The sequence below is a fragment of the Antedon mediterranea genome, chromosome 7 (genome assembly GCF_964355755.1).
Source record: "Antedon mediterranea chromosome 7, ecAntMedi1.1, whole genome shotgun sequence".
NCBI lineage: Eukaryota > Metazoa > Echinodermata > Crinoidea > Comatulida > Antedonidae > Antedon > Antedon mediterranea.
This window is the reverse complement of record NC_092676.1, coordinates 14,337,324-14,363,865: the sequence shown is the minus strand read 5'-3', so window position 1 is coordinate 14,363,865 and position 26,542 is coordinate 14,337,324. Positions and strand designations below refer to the sequence as shown.

General features: G+C 33.1%; 1 protein-coding gene across 2 annotated transcripts in view; it reads right to left on the bottom strand.

Moving 5' to 3' along the window:
- The window catches only part of LOC140053863 (armadillo repeat-containing protein 2-like), an 89,851-nt gene that overhangs the window by 46,901 nt on the left and 16,408 nt on the right, over positions 1-26,542 (bottom strand). For both annotated transcript variants that reach the window (XR_011846461.1, XM_072098591.1), the window contains exons 2-7: positions 17,791-18,048; positions 16,821-16,989; positions 16,343-16,460; positions 15,696-15,891; positions 11,084-11,154; positions 4,314-4,412 (exon numbers count right to left, since the gene is read on the bottom strand). Coding sequence is in view for 1 of the 2 variants with exons in the window: in XM_072098591.1 (XP_071954692.1) it covers positions 4,314-4,412; positions 11,084-11,154; positions 15,696-15,891; positions 16,343-16,460; positions 16,821-16,989; positions 17,791-18,011 (874 nt within the window). In the remaining variant the exon portion in view is untranslated. The remainder of the gene's footprint in view (positions 1-4,313; positions 4,413-11,083; positions 11,155-15,695; positions 15,892-16,342; positions 16,461-16,820; positions 16,990-17,790; positions 18,049-26,542) is intronic.

Below are 26,542 nucleotides of genomic sequence, written 5' to 3'. Positions count from 1 at the left end.
ATGTGCTATCCATTTGAAATAATGTGCTATCCATTTGAAATAATGTGCTATCCATTTGAAAGAATGTGCTATCCAATTGAAATAATTTTCTATCCATTTGAAAGAATGTGCTACCCGATAATCCGTATAGAATAATGTACAGTACTATATCCATTTGACTGTGCTACCTAATGTGCTATCCATTTGAAATAATGTGCTACCCGATAATCCTTATAGAATAATGTACAGTACTATATCTATTTGATTGTGCTACCCAATGTGCTATCCATTTGAAATAATGTGCTATCCATTTGAAATAATGTGCTATCCATTTGAAAGAATGTGCTATCCATTTGAAATAGGCCTAATGTGCTATCCATTTGAAAGAATGTGCTACCCGATAATCATAGAATAATGTACAGTACTATATCCATTTGATTGTGCTACCTAATGTGCTATATATCCATTTGAAATAATGTGCTATCCATTTGAAAGAATGTGCTATCCATTTGAAAGAATGTGCTATCCATTTGAAAGAATGTGCTACCCGATAATCCATATAGAATGCACAGTACAGTTATATCATAGTTATATCCATTTGATTGAGCTATCTATTGTGCTATCCATTTGAACTAATATGCTGTCTGTTTGAAATAATTCAGGTTTTTTTTTAAAAATATGTTTTGCTATCCATTTTAAACGTGCTAAGTTACATATTTGTTGATATAAATTTGCAGTACACCACGTAGGCCTATATTAGTTCTGAAAAGAACTGTTGAGTTCCTTGACGTTTCGATTTAGGCCTACTCCAAAGTCAAAGTCTCCAAAGCTATTCCATCATGTTGTAGTCGGGGAATCGCCCACAAGTGTTTTCTCAGAGAAGGGTATGTTCTGTATGGGGTTCTGTATGCTATTTGTTAATAATGTACAAAAATGAAATGAAAAATCATATTAATTATCGGTATGTACGGAGGAAGCTCGAACAAGACGAAGCGCGAAACAAATAAAAGCGCAGCGCGAAACATCTTAAATGATATACAATTTCTCAAAACATGAAAACACAGAATATATTATATTAATATAACTTTTTAATATTTCCAAAGGCTCGGACAAGTAAGAAGGGCCTTAAAAAACTGAATTGCTATATGTTAGACCACATTTCCATAACTTTTCAAAACTCATCGAACCCTCTGCTAGTAGGCCTAATTAATATAGGAGCGTATCGCCAAATCATTAGAGAAAAAAAAACATGGCATGAAGATGTAATTAATCAAACAACGGCCAAAGAATACCAACAATTTTAATTTAGGTTTCGATTCGTAATTACTAATGTGGTGGACTAAGCCTAGTTTGAAACTATAGTGACCATTTATTTTAGAAAGAAAGATAGACAAATTTGTTTCCATCTCCATGTTATTGTTAATACCAAGGCACTTTTCAATTAAAAATTCTGGCCTAGTATTCTTGCAAGGTCGTCACAGCTCCAGTTACAAAGGTCGTCACAGCTCCAGTTACAAACGGTGATACAAAGTGTCAATCATTTGACCAGTGAACAGCCCACTGGTAGGATAGTCCTTGAAACCGTCCGTAAAACACATTAATCACTCACATCAGTCATGCCGCTAATGGTTGAAAACCTCACTTTTTGGGGTTTTCAAACGTAACGCTATCCGGGGCTCCTGCGCCTAATGTAATGACAGGGGACACGAAAAATACGCGAAAATTACACAGTCAATATCATCGTTCTCGAGGATATATACGATTTACGATCCTCGCAGCGGTAGTCATGTGATGCAGTTTCAACCAATCACGTTCGCGTATTTACATAGGCTATGTAATACTGTATAATACTGTATTATCAGCAAATGTTTCTTTTCTCTTTTTATACATGAATAAATATAATTTTTTTTGTTACAGAAGTGAATAACTTTTGTATTTGAAGTAAAATACAACAAGAATTCATATTTTGATGTCATAATTTTGCAATTGAAATTGAAAAATAAAAAATACTGAATCTGTAAAAGATGATGTGCTTATTAAATAATTTGAATAAAAATGATGTCTAAATAATATTACTTTTATACTGAACAGACCAAATTTTTGTCACTTTTTTATTGCTAAAGTCTGTAAAGTATAAAATGCCGAACTATATTATTTTGGGTGTTTGATACATTAGAGATAAAATAAAAAAGTGGAAAAAATCTAATGAAAAACACATTGCTGCAAAAACATGAATTGTTAAGTTTATTCATTTACATTTTTATTTTACTAGTTTTGGTATTTTGCAATTTCTTTTGTATGGGACATTTGTTACCTACTTGCTACTTTTTTACAAACATGGTTTTTTGCATTAATAATAATTCGCATGGCATGATTTAGTATATGCGCACTTTTTTCGGCCCCTGACAAAATTATCAAAAAAAAAAAAAAATTGTCATACTGGATATGGGACTTTGTGCTGTGAATATTAATCTAGGGTGCACCTAAGAAAGTGACAACGTGCATGAGAGGGACGTGATTGTTGACGTTTGTCAATCAGTCAGCAGATTAAAACATTTTAATGATAAAATATGAATTGGTAAGTTATCGAATTAAGATGTGAAGTATTGGAATAATAATAATGCTTACGGGCTCTGAAATCAACACAAAAAGTATTCGAAATTAGATGATGCACTCGAACACAAATATTTTGGGTTTATTTTTCGTTAGCGGAAACATGACACCTATTTGGATTTGTTTTATTTGTGTTTTTTTTTTTTTTATTTACATTTTTTTTTTATCTCGTGGTTTTTTAATATTTTTTGTGGGAGGTTTCGTATTTGTTTAGCTAGTTTTGTAATGTCATTCTTGTCTACAGTAGTTTTGATTTTTAGCTTTAAGCGGTCATACTCAATAATTACACCTGTCGAACCTGTCGATTCGAACTCAAACATACAAAGCATTGATATCAATGGCCACGACGTTTTACTCACTGATGCAAACCGTTTTATGAAATTCATTTTTCTTCAAAGAATAGGTGTAATTAATTAAAACTTTAATGTTTAATCGTGCGTAGACCGTGTAATTTTTATTGCACACCATGAAAGATAAACAAATTGATTCCAGGCCATAAGGAATATACTGTACTCTGAAAAGTTGACTTGGCTAGATGAAATTGATCTCAAGATAATTGACGGACAAAATAGTGCTAAGGAAAGAATAAATAAATAAAGATTCTTACAGAATCAATAAGGTTATATATATGCATGATAATGCATACAACCTAATAAAAATGATTGTGTTAATTATGATTTTTAGATTTGTGTTCTTAGCTTACATTCCAGTCATCATCTCAAATTCTCTGTTTAGGCCGTCTGGAGAAAATGTACAAAGAAATTTTTAAAAAATTGGTACAAAAATACACAAAAAAATTACTCGCACAATTCATGAAGTCAATTTTTGCAAAACAAAGTTTAATTGGATTCGAAGACGAACATGACTTCCAAAAAATATTGATGTTACTAAAGGAAAGAATCATTAAAGAAAATCCGTATTTTGTTAAAATACGCTATTTTGCCCCCGAAATCAACCGCATGGTTGCCGTTTGATTGGAAGAAATATTATGCCGAGAGCATTAACAATATCAGAACAGAATACCATCACTGACAGAGGGGAGTGTCGGATTACTGTCCAATGACAGTAGCCAATTACAGTATATGGTTTTATTTTAAAAAATGTATAAAATAATATTTCTTATATGTCTAGCCTATTTGTTCATATTATATTGTATATTATTATAGAATCAATCGTAATAATAATAGATATTTCTTTAGATTTCGATTGGTTACTATTTGAATACTGATTATATTTTGCTAAACCGAGGATATATATATAATCTTTATAACCTCAGCCAAGGAACTCACCACCAGAATGGTTGGTATGATTTAATTTGAATCCCTCTTAGCAGAGGCTTTTGAAGCTCTGTGATCCACACAGATGACCATACTTTAATATCAATGATTGTATGTCTATGTACTTTGGTATGCTTGTTTTTTCTTTTACCTTAAACACCAATGTATTCTTTATATTTGTCATACAAAATAAAAAATCATTATAATTGTAGAAGTTAAATCTAGCATGCATTTCCTGAATTAAAATGTATGTAAAATTCCATTATGGTAGTTTTGAAATTTTGACATACAGTATGTCATAGTTTATGACCCCACGCAAATTACAAAATAGATTGTATTTTTAAAATATTGTTTGTACTTTGTATTCAGTGCTGTTTTGTACATTTTATGTTTTTGTTTTTCTATAATATATACCTCAATATACCATGAAGAGATAAGCCATACCTTTGTTTTTAGGAACTAGCTGTTCAACTATTGGCAAAATGTTGGTGTTCCATAATAAACATTCTTCTGGGCTTTCTTTTTCTTTTCGACTTCCAATACCTGTAAGCCAATTAAATAGAAGACCATCTTCATTGTATGTAGTGAACTTAAAAATAACAGATAAAATTTGAAATTTGCTAAATTATTTTATATAATAATAATAATGATACAGTCAACTCTCCCAATACCGGACACCCTTGGGCGGGCATATATTTTCCGGTTTTTCGAAAGTCCGGTTTCCTGAAAACATATTTTTAAAGTCATCACGTTGTCACCGAATGCTGCCCGGTACGGTCTCCTAGCGTAGGGAAGGCCTAGGCTAGGCTATGATTGTGTCAATCTAGTTTTAATTAAATAAATACTGATAGGCCTAGGCCTACTTTATTAATATTAAGCTACAGTAATTCAATTTACCTTTTTTAAAAGTTACATTATTTACTGTACCAATAAAACATGTTACAATAGTAAATTATTGTTTCTCAATGTGTTTTTAACGGCAAAAAGGCCTACGTACGTACGTACGGTGAACATAATTTCGGTCTGTTTATTGTTTTTCGTGAGCTAGCTAGCAGCAGCAGCATGGGTGAAGGGCTTTGATTGATGCGCATGTGCAGAGGTGTCATAATAAAATAAAAACGCCCACACCTAGACCACATGTTTTTTAAGCTCCTTTATTTTGACGTAATTTGATAGCAATGATGAAAATTGATTAGGTAAACGAGCCAAGCAATAATGACACAATAATTAATTGGTAACATTTCAAAGTTTATTAACACTAGTTAAGTCAAGTTCATTCCGTTTACGTTTTGCCATAATGATTTCCAAATTTATAATGATGCACATTTTTAGTCCCGTTTTTAGTGAAACATTTAAAGTCCTATTGCAATTGTGAATTTAACAATAATTTAAACAAAACAAAGACACAGGAATGTAAATTTAACTTTATTAAAAAACAATTCATATGCTAAAAAACAGGGAGTTGTTAACAACTCCCTGCTAAATACAATAGAGACATAGCGCTTCGATGTGAAAAAGCCCACCGCAGTTCGATACGCAACAAAGCAATTGCCGCCTCGTGGTGGGTTAACAATGAACTGACCTGTCAATCACAGTGTAGTGCTCCATGGCAACATTATTTGATCGTACCGCGAAACGTCGCGCACTTCATGCATGGTGAGGCTCCCTGGTGAGGGTATGGTTAAAAAGCTTTTGTACATTGTGAATGTAGTGAATCCGAGTCAGCGACGACGATGTTGCGTTGTTTTCGTAAATATTTGGAGTTTTTTAACCGTCAGTCCGGTTTTCAGACGCTAATTTTCGTGTTTTGTACTTCATAATTTGTCCGGATTCCGGAATTGGGTATTCCGGTGTTCATAATAAATTACAGTACATTTAGAATAGGGACAAATTGGGCCCTCCAAAAAAGTCCGGTTTTTCGTGAATTCCGGTTTTGGGAGAGTCCGGTATTGGGAGAGTTGACTGTAATAATAATAATGATGATAATAATAATGATGATAATAATAATGATGATAATTATAATGATGATAATAATGATGATGATAATAATGATGATAATAATAATAATGATGATGATAATAATAATAATAATGATGATGATAATAATGATGATGATAATAATGATGATAATAATAATGATGATAATAATAATAATGATGATGATAATGATGATAATAATAATGATAATAATAATGATGATAATAATGATGATGATGATGATGATGATAATGATGATAATAATAATGATGATAACAGGGCTGCAAATTAACTTTTTTACTTGGTAGCACTATCAAATTTGTATGATGGCTCATAATAATTTTTGGTAGCACCACCAATTTTTTTAGTAGCACCTTTTCATCGACAACTAACCCCCTTCCCTCAAACCCCATCCGCGTGTGTGGTGTATAAAAATGAAATACAGTACAACCTTAGGCTGGGGGTCAGGGGGCCGCCAATGGCCCCGCTTTGGGGGGGGGGGATTTTTGAGTAATTATAGGTTGTTTCAATCGATTTCTGAGCACATAAAAATTCAGCACTGAAGAATTCAATTAATTTGGGTTATGCACATTTAGGCACTGGTCCTGATGCGCCACTTATATTCACGCAAGATCTATTATTTTTACGGTACAGAAAGAAATTACTGCTTTGTATATACGCGTAACCTTACGTAGCCTACGCGTAAATAGATCGTAGGTCATTGTTCGCTAAACAATGGAGGAAAAAATTTCCTCTATGGCTAAACATATCCTGTAATTTCCAAAGTATTGTTCGTTGCCATGCCTACGATTTTATGATAATATCTACGCGTCGATCGTACGGTGGTTCGTAGGGTTAGTAATTTGTAAACACCAATGTCATCGCCTTTAGTAGTTAGGAGCATAAACAATGGAAACAAACATGTATTGTTGGCTAATTAAAATCCTAGACGTTAATTTTTGTAGCCGCCCTACACATCGGTTGTCCTAATTTGGCAGGACATCCGCCGACGAGACGAAATCGGGCCCGAGGCCCTCAGCTCACGCAGAGAGAGTTTCGGCGGCAATCCTACCTTGGTTTAGCGAATTATAAAAACAACAACACCTTGGCTAGGACACCAACAAAATATATGCAAAATAAATATATATTCCATGTTAAGATTTAACATAGGCCTTTGTAAATTATTATTACGACAAAAGACCTGACCAGAATTTGGGGAAAAACGTGCGAACCGTGGGAACAGTTTAGAGCTGTATTACGTTTCATGTGATGCAAAATTCAGGTACACTGTTTTGTAGCCACCCCCTCGTACCGAGTAAAAAAAACATGCGAGAGGTTTGCGGTGGTAAAACAGAGTATCGCGTCATGTCATGACATGTGACCAAAAAACTAGGTTTGTATTAATTACGGTCTTCTGTCGGCAGTCTTTTTGAGCGACCGATTGAACGTTCTGATACTATATTTAGAATGAATTGTTTACGATCTTTTTGTTTGCATGTTTCTGGATCGACTGGACGTTCGCTATATTATTTTTATTAGTTGGCATAGTTCATTGTGATCGTGTCTCTACGTTTACATTGTGGGAAATTTATATTTGCCGTTGAGAGTAAAAAAACACACGAATGAAATATTTACGAATAAAAACTATTATATTATATATTTCATAGTAATGTACAAATTGGTCCTCCTCCGCCAGTCAAAAATAACACATTAAATAATAATTTTCACACCTTGTTACTTACTAAGAACATCGTGAGGTTGTTTATTGAGGTTACTAACGAAGCCAAACAATGTAACCTACAAAGCCAACAACGTAGCCCGTTTTATCTACGAAGCTACTTCATAGGAAAAGTTGCGGTATTTTCTCTGATATATAATTTTCGATAATCAGAATCTGGAATAAAGTATTAAATCTACTGATAAACACTACTGCTGTTTAATCTATATAATGAATAGATATTATTATATATATCATTAATTACATTATTTATTAATCATGATATAACCATTTATACTGCCTAAAAAATGCTGATGACTGCGCGGCGACAATCCTTTGTATCTACCGCGCCCGCCCTGGCTAACTTCTGTGTACGGCGGTACAATTGATTTTATATTCCTTCTTTAAAACGGAGGTGATTTTCCACGAGGTTTGTGTCGTCCGCGCGTCACACTGGGCTGTGTGTTTGGTGTCCTTTTGTGTGATTGGGTAAGGCAGCATGCAATAAATGGACGAACTTCCAATCACAACGAGTGTAAAATGTTTAGGGGCTTTGTACGCTTCAATGAACCTGACTCCTTTGCGACGGCGGTGACTAGTGGAAACTCCTGAGCCTTCCGTAGTAGAGAGATTAAATTACACAGTGTTTGAAATAGGGAAAACACACCCGACTTCAATATGAAACAACTCGCACAAGCAGACGATCTTGTCGCGCTATGCGCGACCTATTCTGTTTCTTTAGTCGCAAACAGAAAAATTAGGTCGCAAATGCGACCAAATACCCCTTAATTTGCAGCCCTGGATAATAATAATGATGATAATAATAATGATGATAATAATGATGAATAATAATAATGATGATAATAATAATGATGAAAATAATGATGATAATAATAATGATGATAATAATGATGATAATAATAATAATGATGATAATAATGATGATAATAATAATAATGATGATAATAATGATGATGATAATAATGATGATAATAATAATGATGATAATTATAATGATGATGATAATAATGATGATAATAATGATGATAATAATAATGATGATAATTATAATGATGGTAATTATAATGATGATAATAATAATGATGATAATAATAATGATGATAATTATGCATAAAAAAACAAACACTTAAAAAAATACTGAGGCGCAAAATGATATTACCGATTAAAAACACTCAATCGATTGAATGTTTTAACAGATTATTACAGAGCAGTTTTTAGCTGCAACACATTAAATAGCACATTTTGACCTAGGTCAAACTTTGTCAGAAGATTGTGCAGGAAACTTCATTATATGTTAGAGTCGCACAGTGTAGGCCGTAAGCAGTAGCTCAAAAAAGGCCTAGAAAATGGATTTCGTTCCAACGTTCGAGGTCTAGATTTTGAGAGTTGATATTTTGAGATAAACATATTTCCCACACTATCCCACCATCGGCCTTCCATAACTTGAAGTGCACTGTGGGTATGGATGACGTGATTTTTAAAAAGCAATTACCAGATAACTGATTAACGGTAACATAGCCAATCCTGTGGTTTGTGGTACTTAGGAAAAATCATTATTTTTATTTTTTAAGCAGAAACAGACCCTTAGACAAGCAGTATGATTAGAACAGTAAGGTACATACATACTGACCACAACCTGGATTTTGTTATCAAACTTATCATTATAAGCGATTTTCTTTAAAAAAAAATAGCTGATCAACATTGAAGTCCATTAATTAAAAACGTTTCTCAACCACTGTGTAATCAAAGCGTGTATTTAGTTAAAACTTGGATCCCCCATAATTGATAACCGTGTATTCAGGTTGTCACGTGATCGATTTGCATGTGTTTTTTTGACAAGTCCAGAGGAGGTGAAATATATTCGCCAATTTGGCATATAAGACATTTTTTTACATTTGATTTCGCTATCACCATTTGGCTAAAAAAAAACCATTTTGTCAGCTTAGGGTCGGTCCGGCATGGCCAACACAATCATTTTTTTTTTTGCCTCAAGTTGTTGATGTGAATTCATGTAAAATTTTTACCACTCGGGTGTTGAGACGTATATCGTATGGCCACCCAAATATAAAATACAGGAATGCTTTTTTCGTCATAGCTCATCATATTTAATAGAGCGCATCTCGCTTCGTACCTCAATTTATCCCAGATTTTAATGTTCGTGTTTCAATATGCTGATGTCATCATGTTAAAAATTGGAATAAAAGGCAGGTTTCGTAATTTATATGCTACACTGTATATAGTATGTATACAGTATATAGTGTAAACTGTGTATACAGAAAATAGATAGCACACGAACAACATTTTATTTTCTTCAGGTCACAATGGCATAATGTTTTACTGTAGCTAGTAGCTATATGCTAGCATGTGGTCCTTCGTCAGTATTCATCAAGATCCAGATCCCAACAAGCCAACACGCTTAGCCTAAATCTAAAGCTTATTACCAAAACTGAAAATACATGTGTTTACATTAAAATTATGTTTCTGTAAGAAACTATAAAAAAATAAAAAAATTATGAAAATAAAAGAAGAAAACAAATTGTTGAACCACCTGGCATTGGGTATAATATAAATGGAGAAACATGCGGAAATTATTAAATATAAGCTTTAAAACTTATTAAAAATTCATGAAATTTTAAAATTCGGGTGTGTGAACAAACATATAATTGAGAACTTCAAATAAATATAACTTTTGAACGGAAAATTAGAAATTAAAAGATTTTTTTTAATGAATTGATAGAAAAATTGTCTCAAGATAAGTTTATAATTGAACAGCAAAGCCAAATAATTTCCACTACGCATGCAAACACTTGTTCAAGAGAGGGCACATATTTATCGGAAAAGTACCCTCGGAACAAAAGACATAAAAACGGTGATAGAACAAGGCTGGTCGTTGATTGGCTATAGATCGGTTGATAAAATCGATGCCATTCCCTCTAATTACAACTCCCTGATTAATGAGTAATTTTGTAGCTATGATGTATTTTTAAAATATTATTGTCTTTTTCTGTGTTACTAACCTTCAACTAATTTTGAGCAATTGTATTTCAACATGAATTTCCTTTTGGACAAATTAAATGAACTATGAACAATAATTTATATATAGAAGATAATGGTGTAAATGGCCCTGCGCCTGTTTACATGTGTGAACTAGACAGTAAATACAATTGTAGAAATACTGGTCTCGATGTTCCAAACTTTTTGTTCCTCCTGTTTATCGATCAGCTTGGCCCGACTATATGGAATATAACCTTACTAAACAATACAATAACTCATTGTTGGTGACAAATGTTAACTTTTAAAAACACACCTTACTTCAAATAATATTCACCAGATAATCGGTTATTGTATTAAAGCGCTTTGAAATTGACATCATGTTTCCTCATCTCAAAATAAATGACAATGTAATGTAATATCGATCGATAATAGATTTTCTATAGCTGTATCATACATACTGTGAGTTCTGTATAATGTACTGTATGTTAAAAATTGTTAATGTTACCTGATTTTGTAGTTCTGCCTGATGAGTACTTTCTCTCACTGGGTGTTAAACTGACATTACTGGTTCGCTGACTGGAAAAAAAATTATTTTAAGTTTATTAAAAAAATTCATAGGCATAGGTTAGAGAGGACGTCAACAAAGTCAACTAGAGTAGCCAAAACTGAATGGATTCTTCATAGTTATTTTATACAAATCTTTAGTTACTGTAGGTCGAATCTTGAATTCTGCAGTGATATTTTCAACTCTATTTCTCTTGCCCAGTCTTCTAGATTTATACAAAGTGTACAGAACAAGTTTTCGGAAAAAAGACATTGGCAGATTATCGTTTTGTTCAAAGACATTTAATTTTACTTGACAAGATATTAAAACCATTTATGAATATTTAACTAATAATATTTTTCCTCAAGCACAATTCAGAAATATTGTTTTTTTCTAACAGTAACACCCTAAAATTTAGCAATTTTGAACCAAATTAAAAAAGTGGGGTGCCCTCTCCGAGTCGAAATTTGACACGATTTGTCAACTGGCTTTCCCACTGCAGAGATTTTTCAAATTATATTAAAGATGTATTGTCCTTTGAAACACAAAAAAAATAAAGGTCAAAATATTATAAATTTAAATTGGCCATATCAAAGTAATTGAGAATATTTCGAAAAATATCGAAAATTTGAGCCAAAAACAACAGTTTTACGTAATTAACAGGTAAATTAATTTGATTAAAAGACATTGACAAATGATGTCTCAAATGGTAAGGTGGTAACAGAAATCCAAGAATCAATGGAAAAAATAATCACGATGGTCATGATGAAGTCACCAACATCGAAGCTTTATATATCAGCAATTCCTCCACGCCCAAATCATATGGATGATATTCAAAGTGTAAATACAGCACTTAGCGATCTCAGTACACGGCTGGATACTGGCTTCATAAACATCTCATCAAAATGTGTGTACCAATGTGGCTCAGTTGATGAATCCCTATTCATTGATGGCTTACATTTCAACATAACAGGATCAATACGACTAGCTAAACTATTCTCTGAAAATATTGATGATCTCCAATTTCAATATACAGAGAAATCATCATCCAGGCAACATGCTCAAGAATGTCAAACAAACAGAAATCAAAATACACGCCCCTGGAAACGAAATAGACATGGTTATTATAATCAACAAGCAAGAAATGACAGTTACCAACACTAGTTATGGCTCCAAAGAGTCAAACTATATGTATGAACCATGCTGGAAATGTGGACTATCATTATTATTACGAACGAAAAAATTGACCAAAGAGTCTAAGAAGTACATTAAAGTCACAGTCCGAAAAAGAGACTAACAATACTACTGAATGTTCCCAGGCCATAGACGATGTATTAATTAATGATAACCACTCATATGTAATAAATGATAGGAATAATACAATAACAGATATAAACCAAATAGTAAAAAAAGATCCTCATATATTTGAGAAACTAAATCAAAAGGGTTTTATATTTGCACATTTAAATATACGTAGCCTAGACTTACATTTTGATGAATTGCAACGTATTCTAAAATAACAACAATTTCAATGTTTTTGGTTTAAGCGAAACATTTCTAGATAATACATTTATTGATGAAGATTTTCATGTTGACAATTATATATTACACAGACTAGATAGACGTAAAACTAAAAAAGGTGGAGGTGTAGCACTCTATATAAACCTAAAAACCAACCACAAAATTAGGAATGATCTAATGTGTAATGAACTCGAACTCCTATCTATTGAAATAGTACGTGATAAATGTAAAAATCTAATTGTTCTATTGTGGTATAGACCTCCAAATACTACAGCAGTTCTTTTTGAATATTTACAAAATATATTTCAAAAGATTGAACTGGAACACAAAGATATTATGATGATGAGAGATTTAAACTGTGACGTTATGTCTGACAATCCACATTGCTACACAAAGAAACTAATTGAATTAAGTGAAAGTTTTAATCTAAAACAGATCATTGAAGAACCAACACGTATAGGAAAACATTCCTCTACATTAATAGATGTTATGTATTTCTCAAATGTTTCTAAAATATTAAAGTCTGGAGTTATCCACGTCGGCTTAAGTGACCACTCAATGCCATTCGCTATAATAGGGAAAGGGGCGAAAAATAATAAAGATTCCAATAAAACAAATAAAATTATTAAACAGGATCATAATTATAAAATGAAACGAAACTTTAAAAAATTTAATGAAGACAGTTTTTTAAACGATTTATTAATGGTAAATTGGAATGGTATTACCGCCAGTGGCGACGTAAGTCAGAGTACCAAACTTCTCGAAACTACACTAACCAACATTTTAGATTAACATGCTCCTTGGAAAAAACACAGGGTACGTAAAAAAACAACTCCTTGGCTCTCTGATGATGTAATTGGAAATATGAGAGAAAGAGATAAACTCAAAAGAGAATGTAAACATTCTAAAAATGAATCACTCTGGAAAAGGTACAGAAAGTATAACGAGTCGTTTTTAATCAACTTTATGCTTTTTTGAATAATAACAATCTGTTATGTATAAATCAATCAGGTTTTCGACCATCATACTCAACATCTACTGCACTTACAAAAGTGACGGAAGACTGGTATAGTGCAATAGACGAGGGTAAGCTGGTCGGAATCTGTTTACTAGATTTTAAAAAGGCCTTTGATACGGTAAACCATAACATACTATTAAGCAAATTGAGACTTTATGGTTTAAGTAAATATGTTTTAAAATGGTTCGAGAGCTATCTGTCTGAGCGAAAGCAATTCACAAATGTAAATAATACATTGTCTGACTATACACACATCCAATGTGGAGTGCCTCAGGGGTCAATCGTGGGCCCACTTGCTTTCCTCTTATATATAAATGACCTATCGAAAGTTGCAAACAAATGTAAAATAAGTATGTATGCTGACGATACTATAATTTATTGTTCTTCAAAAAATGAAAATGAAATATACCAAAGTATAAATGAAGAACTTATACAAATCGACGATTGGCTAAAAAATAATAAATTGAGTCTAAATGTCTCTAAATCCGAGTTCATGTTGATCGGATCGACAAACCGATTGGCAACCACCAAAGAAAAAAATAGATCAGTTAATATAGATAACGATGTTGTACCACGCGTTCGATATTGCAAACATCTCGGTATCATAATAGACGAACATTTATCATGCAAAAATCAGATTGAATACATTCGAGGTAAAGCTCTAAATGGATTGGGTATGCTCAGACGATGTAGCTATTACTTTCCACAAAACATATTAAAACATATTGCAAACTCTATTGTAATACCTTACTTGAGCTATTGTAACATAATTTGGAGAAATAGTAGTCAAACTCTAATGAAAAGAGTTCAAACTATCCAAAACAGAACAGCTCGAATCGTGTGTGGTCTAACATGGGACACACCTAGTAGTGAGGCACTAAGACAAATTAATTGGTCACCTTTATTTTATCAAGATAGATATGAATGTTGTATGGTTATATATAAGGTTTTGACAGATAATGCCCCACCTTACCTAAATAATGTATTTACATACAATGATATAAATTATAATCTAAGGCACAGTGATACACATCTATTCATCCCGAAGCCAAAAACCGATTTTAAAAAACAAAGTCTGTCTTATCGTGGAGCAATTATATGGAATAGTCTCAATGTTGATACCCTTCCAAATTCAGTTAAGTTGTTTAAAACGTATCTGAAAAATGCATTGTAAAACATAATGGTATGGTAATCTACGATGGTGTACATCCAACTTTTAAAATGGCTAAATACTATATAAAATGTGTGTTTTATCACTAATTTATTTTAAGGTAAATGAAATCAAAAAGATTTATTATGTATTACAGTAGAATCCCTTCGATAAGGGTTTCCGTTTACACAGGAAGTACCGGTATGGTGTACCCTAAATAGAGGTGTCAGATGAAGGGGATTCTGCTGTAATTTTGTTTCTTTTCAATTTCAATTTTTTCGTTTCTGTCGTATTTATATGGTGTTGATTTTTTTTTTTTTTTGTAATACAGTATCACGAACTTGTGTAAAAACAATCAATATTGATTGAACGAGTTGTACTGCACATCAGTCTCGTGTCTAAATAAAGTTTATATATATATTAAATTTCGTCTGAAAAATTGTCGCGAGCAAAAGTAAACAAAGATTTCAAACCACGAGTATGCATTATGCATGATGCTAATTAGGATTGTTTATAACTCGTCACAGTTGCGAAGGTGTTTTCACACAGATCGCGAGGAAATTTTATGATTACAGGTATGCATACAGAGTAGCCAAACAAGCACGTTGCATTATGAGATATGTTTTGATTGAAAAAACTTTGACTGGAAGTCAAAGTTATTTTTTGATCAAAAAAACGTCTGTATTTCATTAAATGATTTTTTTTTTCGACTAATTTTTGGTGAAAGTTAATAACTATTATGATACTTCAAAATGACCCACTTTTTTCGAAATTTTTTTAAAAATATTTTTTTGGAATTGGGACAAAGGGACAATACATCTTTAAATGATTTTCCCTGAAATCCCCATGGCCCCTATGTTATGTTTGTACTCAGATAGTCATACCTTCTTTCTTGATTTACACAAGCCTCTGCAGAAAGAACCCTTATCTGTTCAGCTCCTTCACCTTCACCTCGCTCTTCATAAAAGTTTTTGGTTCGTTCTTTTGGTCCACTATGCGCCCTACGGGAATCAACTGGTGACTTGGTTGGTGGTGTGGGGTTTGAATTTCTTCTTTCCAGTGGTTGTGGAAGTAGTGGAACTAAACAAAATTTTTTTTAATTTTAAATATGTACTAGGTCCTGTTAAGAAATTTACACTTCAAAATATGTATTCATCATTTGAATTCTGGGTGGATAGTCTGAGAGATGAGTCCCATGGTTCAATTAACAGTGGAATTTGTCCCAATTATGAACAATGTTATTAAAAAATATTTTTAAAATATGAATTCGATTGAGTTACTACTTTATTCTTATTCTAGTAATTATTATCTAGCATATAAGTACAAAAAATCTACAATATGTGAATTCTTTGACATGTGGTCTTTAAAAATCAAAACAGCTAATGTCCCATTTTCGCTATTGACAATCACGATCTTTGGTAATGATGCAGGATTGCACCACAAACCCATGTCGATATTATGGCAAGCGCGAGTCTAAAATAGCTGTTAAAGTAATACAGTTAGTACAGTATATTAGAAGTAAAGTACTAACCATCTCTGTTAAATAGTTTCAATCTTGACCTTGTGGTTAAAAGTTGTTCTCCAGGAGGTTTGGGTAATTTAGGTGGTGAAATCTGCAATATTTCAGCTTGACTTGATGAACATATTTCCTGAAAGAAAGTAAATTTATGTAGTATATTTGCTCAACAACAATTGTTTGGGGTTGTTTAGCAATTTATTCCTGTTTACACATTATAAGTTTATTTATTACCTACCTATTGCCAATTACTAGAAACTCATGATTACCTTATGTACCCCGCATGATTGGCACTACATATTACGGTATTGTATTTCTCAATGACAACCCTGCTTTTGGGTGAATAAATGTGACAATCAAGACCTATGAAATTAATGACACACCAAAGTGTCTTATGTATCAAATCTCCATGACAGTGGTAAAGGAATACTAGTACTAGTATTAGTTGTTTATAGGATGGAAGTTAATAAAATAAATACAATTCTTATCTTACAGGAATATGGTTGATAGGTTGAAGCCTAGCACCACCTGAAGGCGGTCGACCACTTCTAGATGGCAGTCTACTACTTCCAGAGGGAGCACGACTACTTCCAGATGGCAGTCTACTACTACTTTCAGAATTTGGTTGTGAATCACTTCCAAGAAAATGAGCTGAATCCAAGCTATAATTACACACACAAATACACAAAAAATGGGTTTCTCATGTCAATAGATTATCAAAGAAATTAAATTGGGGTACTAATAATACTAGGAAACTGTTCAAAAAAGGTTAGCAATGTTAACATGTTACGTGCCAAGTCAAATGTGTATTGTCCCCTAAATCATGACAAATGAAGATTAATAAAATCAGATTTTGAATAGGCCATTTTGTAGTTTAAAAGTTAATCATAATGTATAAAAAACAAAGAAGAGAGATAACGTTTTCACTTATAAAAAGACAAAATAAACGTTTAAATTCAAGCAAAGACATGTTGGCTAAGCCAACCCAGTGTGGTTAACAATGTTTTTCGGAGCTATGGTTATAAGGGTGATTACTTTTTGTTTTGCTGTGTGAGTTAATTGCATGAGCGTAATTGATCTAGAAAAAGTTATTAATACAGCCAATAGAATATTGAATACTGTATTTATTCAAATAAACAGCCAGTCCTCTCCTCAACTCGAATAAATTCCCTTTTAGAACTTTAGAAAGCCCCCACCATATTGTATTTCAACATTTCTATTTTTGTACTGTATTAATATTAATTGTGTTGCATTTTTTTTATATCTAGAAGGCATTTATTTGATTATATATGTTGCCATATATTATTACACCCAAAAAAATATGCCTCCCTCGAATAAACGCTCGCATCCTAAAAACCCTTGCTGAACAATCAACACCAATTATATAAGTTTTCTACAGTGATTCAGTACCGTAAGACAGTGTTTTTTTGTAACCATGAAAAGTTATAATACTGCAGAAATACCTAAACACAGAGGGAGGACGTTCATTTGATCTGCCGTATGTTGGGAAGAGTCTTCGATCATTATTTTGTGGTGTAAACGGTCGTTCTGTATCTACAGGTCTCAGTGATACTCTGGCTTGTTTGATGATATCAGAGCTGGTTTCTTTGTCTGTCTGTTTCTCATAGAATGGACGTTCACCTTGTTTTTTTCCGGGTTTGCTACCCTTTGTTGATGTACTCATTTTGTTAGAAACAGTTATTCCAATCCGTATCTGCTCACTGCAATAAAAGACAAAATGCCTAGAATATCAATATGGCCACATCAAGTTTTAATAATGGACGTTGGCCAATTTCACAATTTGAACGAATTCATGCATGTGAATTAATAATAATCAATTATCAAAAATTTACCTGAAATGATGAAATCAACAGTTATCTAACAATAATATACTCATTTTCTATCTTATGACCCAAAAAATGTTCAGTGTATTATATTCAATCAGGTTTAAAAAAAATCAGAAATGAGTGCGACAACTTGTAAGTGGTCCAAATCGGTGCCAGATCAAACATCATCTGGCAATGGCAAAATCATCAATGTGTTTAATGCACAAGATATGGAAAGACAGAAGCATCAGCAAGGCAACAAAAATTAGATTAATCGGAGCTCTAGTTTTTCCAATTGCAACGTACGCATGTGAAACTTGGGTAATTAATGCTGCAGATCAAAAACGAATTGAAGCTTTTTAGATGTGGTGCTGGAGAAAGCTTCTAGGTATTTCTTGGACTGCCAGAAGAACTAATGAAAGTGTAAGGCACGAAATAGGCAAGAAAGGCACATTAATGGAGATAGTATGGAGAAAATGATTATGTTTGGGAAAGTTGAGGGGAAACGAAAAAGAGGAAGACAGAGACTCAGATGGATTGATGGTATAAGTGGTGCTGCAAACCGACCAATAATCAGTTGCTACAATGAAGCTCAAGATCGGCAAGAATGGAGACACCTCATCAGAATGGTCACGAGTACTCAGATATGAGTAGAACGATGAGAAGAACATGTCATTGGCTTGATTTTTACCGTGGTTAAAACTCTGTGTATGAATAGTTGTAGTTAAGGCCTACAAACCAATTGTTTTTGTATTATGTTTTCTCCGTCCGCTACTACTAGCTATTACGTATAAGTTAGGCTAAGTAGCTTGCTGTTGTTAGAGTCTTTACCTGTTGGGCTTTGGTTGGCTTCACATGCCTTTTTTGATTGCATTGTTTGAAACTAAACGAAACATTCAACACAGGACTGTAAACGCTAAACATCGTACGTTAATTATTATTTATATACTGTAGATTGTAAATACACGAAATTAATATTTATATGAAATACAAAAAGATGTAGACAGTCCTTTTCTACTACTACTACTAACTACGCTATCTGATGAATAGGGGAAATCCCCTTAAACATTTTTATTGGTAGAATTTTTTTTTTTTTTAAATTCCACCCAAGCTAAATTTTTTTATTTTGGCCTTGTTATTAAAATATTTTTTAATTTTGGCCTTGGTGCCCCTTCGATTTAAAACAAATGGCCTTGGTGCCCTTCCACTTGGCCTCTGTGCCCCTCAAACCAACGAAAACCAGAGGCCAAATGGCCTTGCCCCTAAAATCCTTAAAGGCCTGCTGTTGTATCTATTTTTAAGAAAAAATCATTGTTTTTTGGGCACTTTAACGGACCATAACTTTTGAATTTATAATCCGATTTCAATCATTTAAATTGCAAAAGGTTATGTTTAGTAAGTTCCTTTTGATTAACTGAAAGAAAAAGTACCATCATTAATTTAAATTTTTACATTGGGCTACCTATTTAAAGACGAAAAAAGTTATTGCAATAGGACCATATAGTATTATTTTTACATTAAATATAGTTTGTGATCTTAAAGAATAATTAAGGTGACAATACTAATCTAATACTAAGTTCATTAAAAATCATTTAACTAATACAAAATTAACACATCTTCATCTTCTATTTATTTGTTTTTATCGCATTCGATTTCGAAGGTTTTCTTCGCCGCACGCCCCACCTACCGAATGACCTTTTCATGACCTTTAGCGGAAGTGACGCATAAGCAGTAACAGTGTTGGCGCGGTTGTTTTATAGTACATATTCATATTTTACTGATCGATAGTTTAAAGACCCCTTCCCTGCAATTTTGGACGTTTTTTGGAAAATAATACATATATATCACTTTAAAAACATTAAACCATGTCATTCCTTGTCTTAAATGTACGTTTTATGGTAAATTATGATAAAAAGTGAGAAACAATGCACTACCTAAGTAGCTCGCGGCGATCGACCTCTCGTGGACGGTCTTAGGCCTAGCCTGGCTAGGCTTAGTTTTGTAGGCCTAGCTGGTAAACATCGGTAACGTGCGAACATCGTACGCTAGCTATATACCTAGCCTGACGTTGTATAGTTGCTGCATTAATTGTCTTTCTATTTTTGCCAGACTCCGTTGATACAAATTGGGGAAAACCCGGTATTTTCGCTGAAAAGTTAGGAGTCTTCCATTTGTTTTGGCCTCACGATCGATCGAAAAGTGGGCGAATTACAGGTGAAAAACAAAAATATCAATCCACGCGCAATGCATTTTGGGATTTATAGCGGGCCGCTATAATTATTAAAATCGACTTATTTTTCACATTTTTAACCGTTTAAAGACGAAAAAAGTTATCGCAATAGGACCATATAGTATTATTTTTACATTAAATATAGTTTGTGATCTTAAATTAGATCTAAAAAACGTAGGGAATGGGGCTTTAAAGTACACGTTTTCAAACAGAGATTTTAGCATTTTAAAATGCCTCGTTGTGTAGCTGCTGGTTGTGACAACAACCATACACACAATGTGAACTTCCATAAGTTCCCAAAAGATGAAATTTTGAGGAAGAAGTGGACTAATGCCGTTTCGAGAACACGGAGCAATTTCCAAGCTTCGGCATATTTGGTCCTATGTAGCGATCATTTTCTGGAGACGGACTACGAGGCAAGGAGTTTACTTGCAAGTTCAATTGGAATGAGTGGCAACAATTATATGCGGCTGGTAAAGGGAGCAATACCAACTGTTTTTAAACGGCCCGATCCTCCAGGGCAACTGGTTGCAAATAACAAAAGAAAAGAAAAGACGATCTAATGCCTACGAAAAACGTGAGAGAGCAAGAGTAAGTAAATAAAATAGGCCTAGCTAGGATACTAACTACTAGCTAGGCCTACTACACCCTACCTACTCTAGGCCTACTACTTTCTAGCCTACACTACCTACACGATTCGTATTACTATTAGCCTAGACTTACCTAACTAGCCTGTACATTTTTGGTAGTCTATTCAAATTTAGATAAACTTTTGAGTCTGTAGTCCGTTAATAATTATTGGATAATAAATTACTGTTTATTTATTTATGGATAGGTGTTGCAAGAAATTCCTCTACTACTACAGAATGACAACATGGACTTTGATGACATGATATCATCAGTTGAAACTACAAATGATGAAAATAACACAGCTGTTGCAGAAGTACAGGTAAGATTACAATTAACATTTAATGTTTAAGTAAATTGGGAACAAATTAACACTTGATAAATATAAATAAATTATGCAATGAGCAACCAAATATAGAAATGTATTTACTTTATTTTAAATGTAATTTTATTATCTCAACAATGTCCTTCCTTTCCAGACGGACCCAATTGTTGTTCATTGCGATTGTTGCAACATAAGCAGCCTAAAGTAAAGACGTCTAATTTAAGTATTCAATTCAAGACACGTATGTTTGATAAAGGTAATTTTATTTTTTATTCTCCTGGAAAGAAATTTCATTCCAGTATTCAGTACATGTTACAATACATTTTTTTTTTAAAGATCTGTATGTCATCTTGGAGGAGTCTAATAATAATATTGAACTATAGGCCTATATATCACACCTTGGAAAATCTCTTTAGATATTTTACAATTCATGAAACTAAATGATTATTTTTTTTAATGTTTTTTAGGAGTACAGATATTTCCAGAGGATGACCAAAGCACCAATGATTATAAAATTACCTCTAGAACACCAAACATTGTATAAGACCGTGAAGAAGTGGATGGAGAAGACAGTGAAAAAGATGAAGAAGAGGAGGAGGAGGAGGAGGAGGAGGAGGAGGAGGAGGAGGAAGAAGAGAGGAGGAGGAGGAGGAGGATGAAGAAGAGGAGGATGATGAAGAAGATAACGATGATGATGATGACTGTAACGACCCAGACTATGACCCATGGGAAGACATAGGGATGGATGCAAATGAAGATGAGAAAATGTGAGTTTTCAATGAACTCTTACAACTTGTGTAACATGTGATGGTTTAAATACAATGAAATTTACCAACAAATACTTGAAGTATTAGCCTAAACATTTTTATTTGTATACAATTTTTCAGGGAGTATGTAGCAGGAGATGCTTTTAGAGGCCGAAAGTTTATTGTTTACGAAGACAGATTGTTGGCTGCTTTTCAAATTTGTCCAATGTGCAGTGCTGAAACTGAAAGTTCAACAAGTTTTGTCCAAGGAACTTTGTGCCGCATCAAGCAACAATGTCTTTCATGCAACTACACACGACATTGGGAGTCCCAGCCGAAGATACAGAATGCACCAGCTGGGAATTTACAGTTGTAGGCAGCAATTCTTTTTTTTAGGGTCCAGTCCATCAAAAGCACTTCGGATGCTAAATCATATGCAATGTACTGCCTCCAACCAAACTAGTGGTTGGAGGTGATGGAAGGTGCGACTCTCCTGGTCATTCTGCAAAGTATGGCTGCTATACTCTGATGGATCTAAGTGGTGGAAAAATTTTAGACGTACAGCTTGTTCAAGTAGGTATTATTTCACTATAAAAAGTGCTAATAAATGCTAAACCAAATCTTCATGTAGTGATTAAAAATATATGTTGCCCTTTAGTCAAATGAAGTATCGTCAAGTAGCGCCATGGAAAAGGAAGGGGTGTTGAGAGTTTAAAGAAGGAAAACGTCAAAATTAATGTGTTGGTGACAGACCGCCACTCCCAGATCAAGAAGTGGGTCCGTGTGAGAATATGGACGGAACAACCCACAAGTTTGACATTTGGCATATAGCTAAAGGTAAGATATTCAAATGTTTAGAAACACTACATTTCACATCTGGCTATTTTATTAGGGTGTTGGTAACGAATATCGAAATTGAAAGAGCTCACAGAAGCCCGATGGGGAAATTAGGCTATGCTCAGACCATTAGGAATTAGGGATCAAATTCTGCGAGCGGCTCCTAAATTACTGAAAGGCAAACAATACCACGGTAACTTTATCTTTATTTCTGAAGACGTTACATCCACCTTGAGAGCGGACCGTGCTAAACTAAAAGTTGAGCAAAGTAAGCTTAGAAAAGATGGGAAATTCGCGCTTATTCCGTGGTCCGTGCCGGCATATATGTTGGTTAAAGATGGCGAGGTTAAGCTGAAACGAGTATACCCAAACTAATGTAGGCCTAGGCCTATATGGCTTTCGAATATCTCAATGACACTCATCGGGCGGAGTGAACTTTATTTTATTTCTTCGTATTATTTGTCGTATTTGTCGTATACTATGTATTTTATATGATTATATTTGTTGTAGCTGGCGCCAACCACTGTTATGTACGGTATTATGAGGAACTTATTACTACAATTAGAAGAGATTGTTATCATTATTTTTGTTTTTTTATTATCTACTATTTTTTCTTGTGGGCTTGTGTAAATCATTAATGTATCTAAAGTATGTAATACGTTACTATGCCGGAATTTGAATATTCAAATTCTGACGAGAATAGGTATTCTGATTTGAATAACAATTCAATTAACGCCATGACTCCTTCAGCTTTCAACGACACATATGGATCAAACTTTCACCACATATTTACAGCCTCTCATATAAATATTCGTTCAATTAAACACAATTTCGATGCAATGAGACTATTGTATGAAGATACTTTAAAAAAAAAATTTAAAATAATTGGAATTTCAGAAACATGGAACATCGACAACCCAGAAAGCTATAAATTAGATTCATATTCATTTGAATATTGCTGCCGTGAAGAAGGAAGGGGTGGTGGCGTTGGCGCATATGTCCATAACTCTGTTAAATATAAAAAATTAACATACAGTACAGCGTTGCTAACTCCGAATCAATATGGTTAGAGATAACAGACGGGAAGCAAGTGATTGTTGTCGGTGTTCTATAGAAAACCAAACACAAATTTGTAATATTTTCAAGATGAATTGTTAAATGTTTTATATTGCATTGGAGTAGATAAGAAACGTTGTATATTACTTGGCGACTTTAATGTTGATTTATTGGGGAATGATGGAATCAATGATTCATTTTGTACAGCGTTGCATTTCCTTTATCTACATCAGTTAATAACTGTTGCAACAAGGGTAACACCAACGTCGAAAACAATTATTGATCACATTTATACAAACATAGATAATAATGTAATTGACTCTGGAACAATTGCATGCGATATTTCGGATCACTTACCAATATTTGCTATATTCTCTGAATTGAATTTGTCAAGTTTTGTTAAGGAGAGTGTTGTATGTAGAGATTATAGTCATTTTTTATCTGAATGTTTTATAAATGATGTATCGCAATTAGATTGGAACCAAGTCTATTCCCGTAATGATGTTGATGGGGCGTATGATACTTTTCATTTAATTTTTTATGAGTGCTGTAATAAACACGCTCCAATAGTTGAACGGTCATTAAATAATATTCGAAAATCAAAACCTTGGATTTCTTGATCGATTAAAAAAATGATTAACAAAAAACATAAACTATATTCAAAAGTAATAAAATCGGGTTATGACAATATTAAAGTAGCTGAATATAAAAGACATCGAAATATGTTGACAAAATTATTAAGGGACGCAAAAAGAACTTATTATACTAATTTATTTACGCAAAATCGTAGTAATTCCACTAAAACGTGGGAAACTATAAATGGTTTGCTCGGAAAAAATAATTCAAACAGCAGCCCCACCTTACCAGAAAAAGTGATAAATAAAAATGGAGCTGAGGTATCTCACCCCAAGCAGATTGTAGATAGCTTTAATCATTTTTTCACAAATATCGGTCCAAATCTCTCCAAAGAAGTAAGTCCAATGATAAAAACATTTAGTGATTATTTAGCAGAGCCTTTAAATAAATCTTTCTTTTTAACACCAACATCTCATAAAGAGATTTATAATTTGATAAACGCCCTTGATAAGAGGAAATCGACTGGACATGATAATTTACCTGCCAAACTTATTATTATTGCTGCTGAGCACATTGCCATACCATTAGCTTACATTTTTAATTTATCGTTTTCTCAAGGTAAATTCCCAGATTCATTTAAAACAGCCAGAGTCATTCCCTTATTTAAGAAAGGTTCCAAGGATAATCCTGGACATTATCGACCCATAGCAAAATTCTCGAAAAAATTGTAAATAATAGACTTATATATTTCTTCGAAAAGTTTAATATATTTCATCAGCATCAATACGGGTTTAGAGAAAAATACAACACAAAATTGTCACTTATAAATTTAGTTAACCATCTTCTACAACAATTTGATGATGGAAATAATTCTATTGGCATATTTATAGACTTTATGAAAGCATTCGACACGATTAATCATGAAATATTAATATCTAAACTACAACACTATGGAATAAGAGGTCAACCATTATATTGGTTAACCGACTATTTAAAAGGAAGATTTCAATACGTGGCTGCTGACCAAATTAGTTCTGATAAACTCCCAATCTCATGTGGAGTCCCACAAGGATCAGTATTGGGTACAACCCTGTTTCTGATCTACATAAATGATATTTCTCATTCTACTAATTTTTTTGAATTTAGGCTGTTTGCAGATGATACTAATTTATTTCATGATTTCTCTGGCAATAATATTGATCTCTCTATAATTAATTATAATTTTCAACATGTCATTGAATGGTGCAATGCAAACAAATTATTTTATTATTATTAACGTTGGTAAAACAAATTATATTGTATTCTGTAACAGGAATAAAAATGTTTCTACTAACGGTAATATATATGCAAAACATAAACAACTTAATGAAGCAGAAGTAATGTTTGTTGGTGTTAAGATTGATAAACATTTAATTTGGAATAGTCATATTAATGATGTTAAAAACAATATTAGAAAGAAGGCATGCATTTTATTTAAACTAAGATATGTTGTACCCACAAATATATTAATCTTATTATATAAAATGTTTATTCAACCAAGTATCACTTGGGGGTAGGACGTATAAAACATATTTACAACCTATTTGTGTCATTCAAAAAATGTGTATTCGGTGTATAACTTTTTCTGATTTTAATACTTCGTCATCTCCGATATTTAAGCAACTTAATATTCTAGATGTTCATAAACTATACGAATTATGTGTACTTAATTTTGTTTTTGATTTATATAATAGAAACTCTGCACATCAAATCAGTTATTATTTTAGTACAGTTGATCATTTACGAACTACTAGGTAAAAACCTATCTATCCCAAAAGCCCGTACTATGGCAGGTCCATTTAGAATTTCGTTTACTGGCACAACATTTTGGAATAATTTATCACTCGACATAAAAAATAATACATCAAAAATTAATTTCGTAAAAAATATAACTGAACTACTATTATCGAGATACTGATTAATGCTGGCCCACCTCTTTCTTTTTGTCATTAT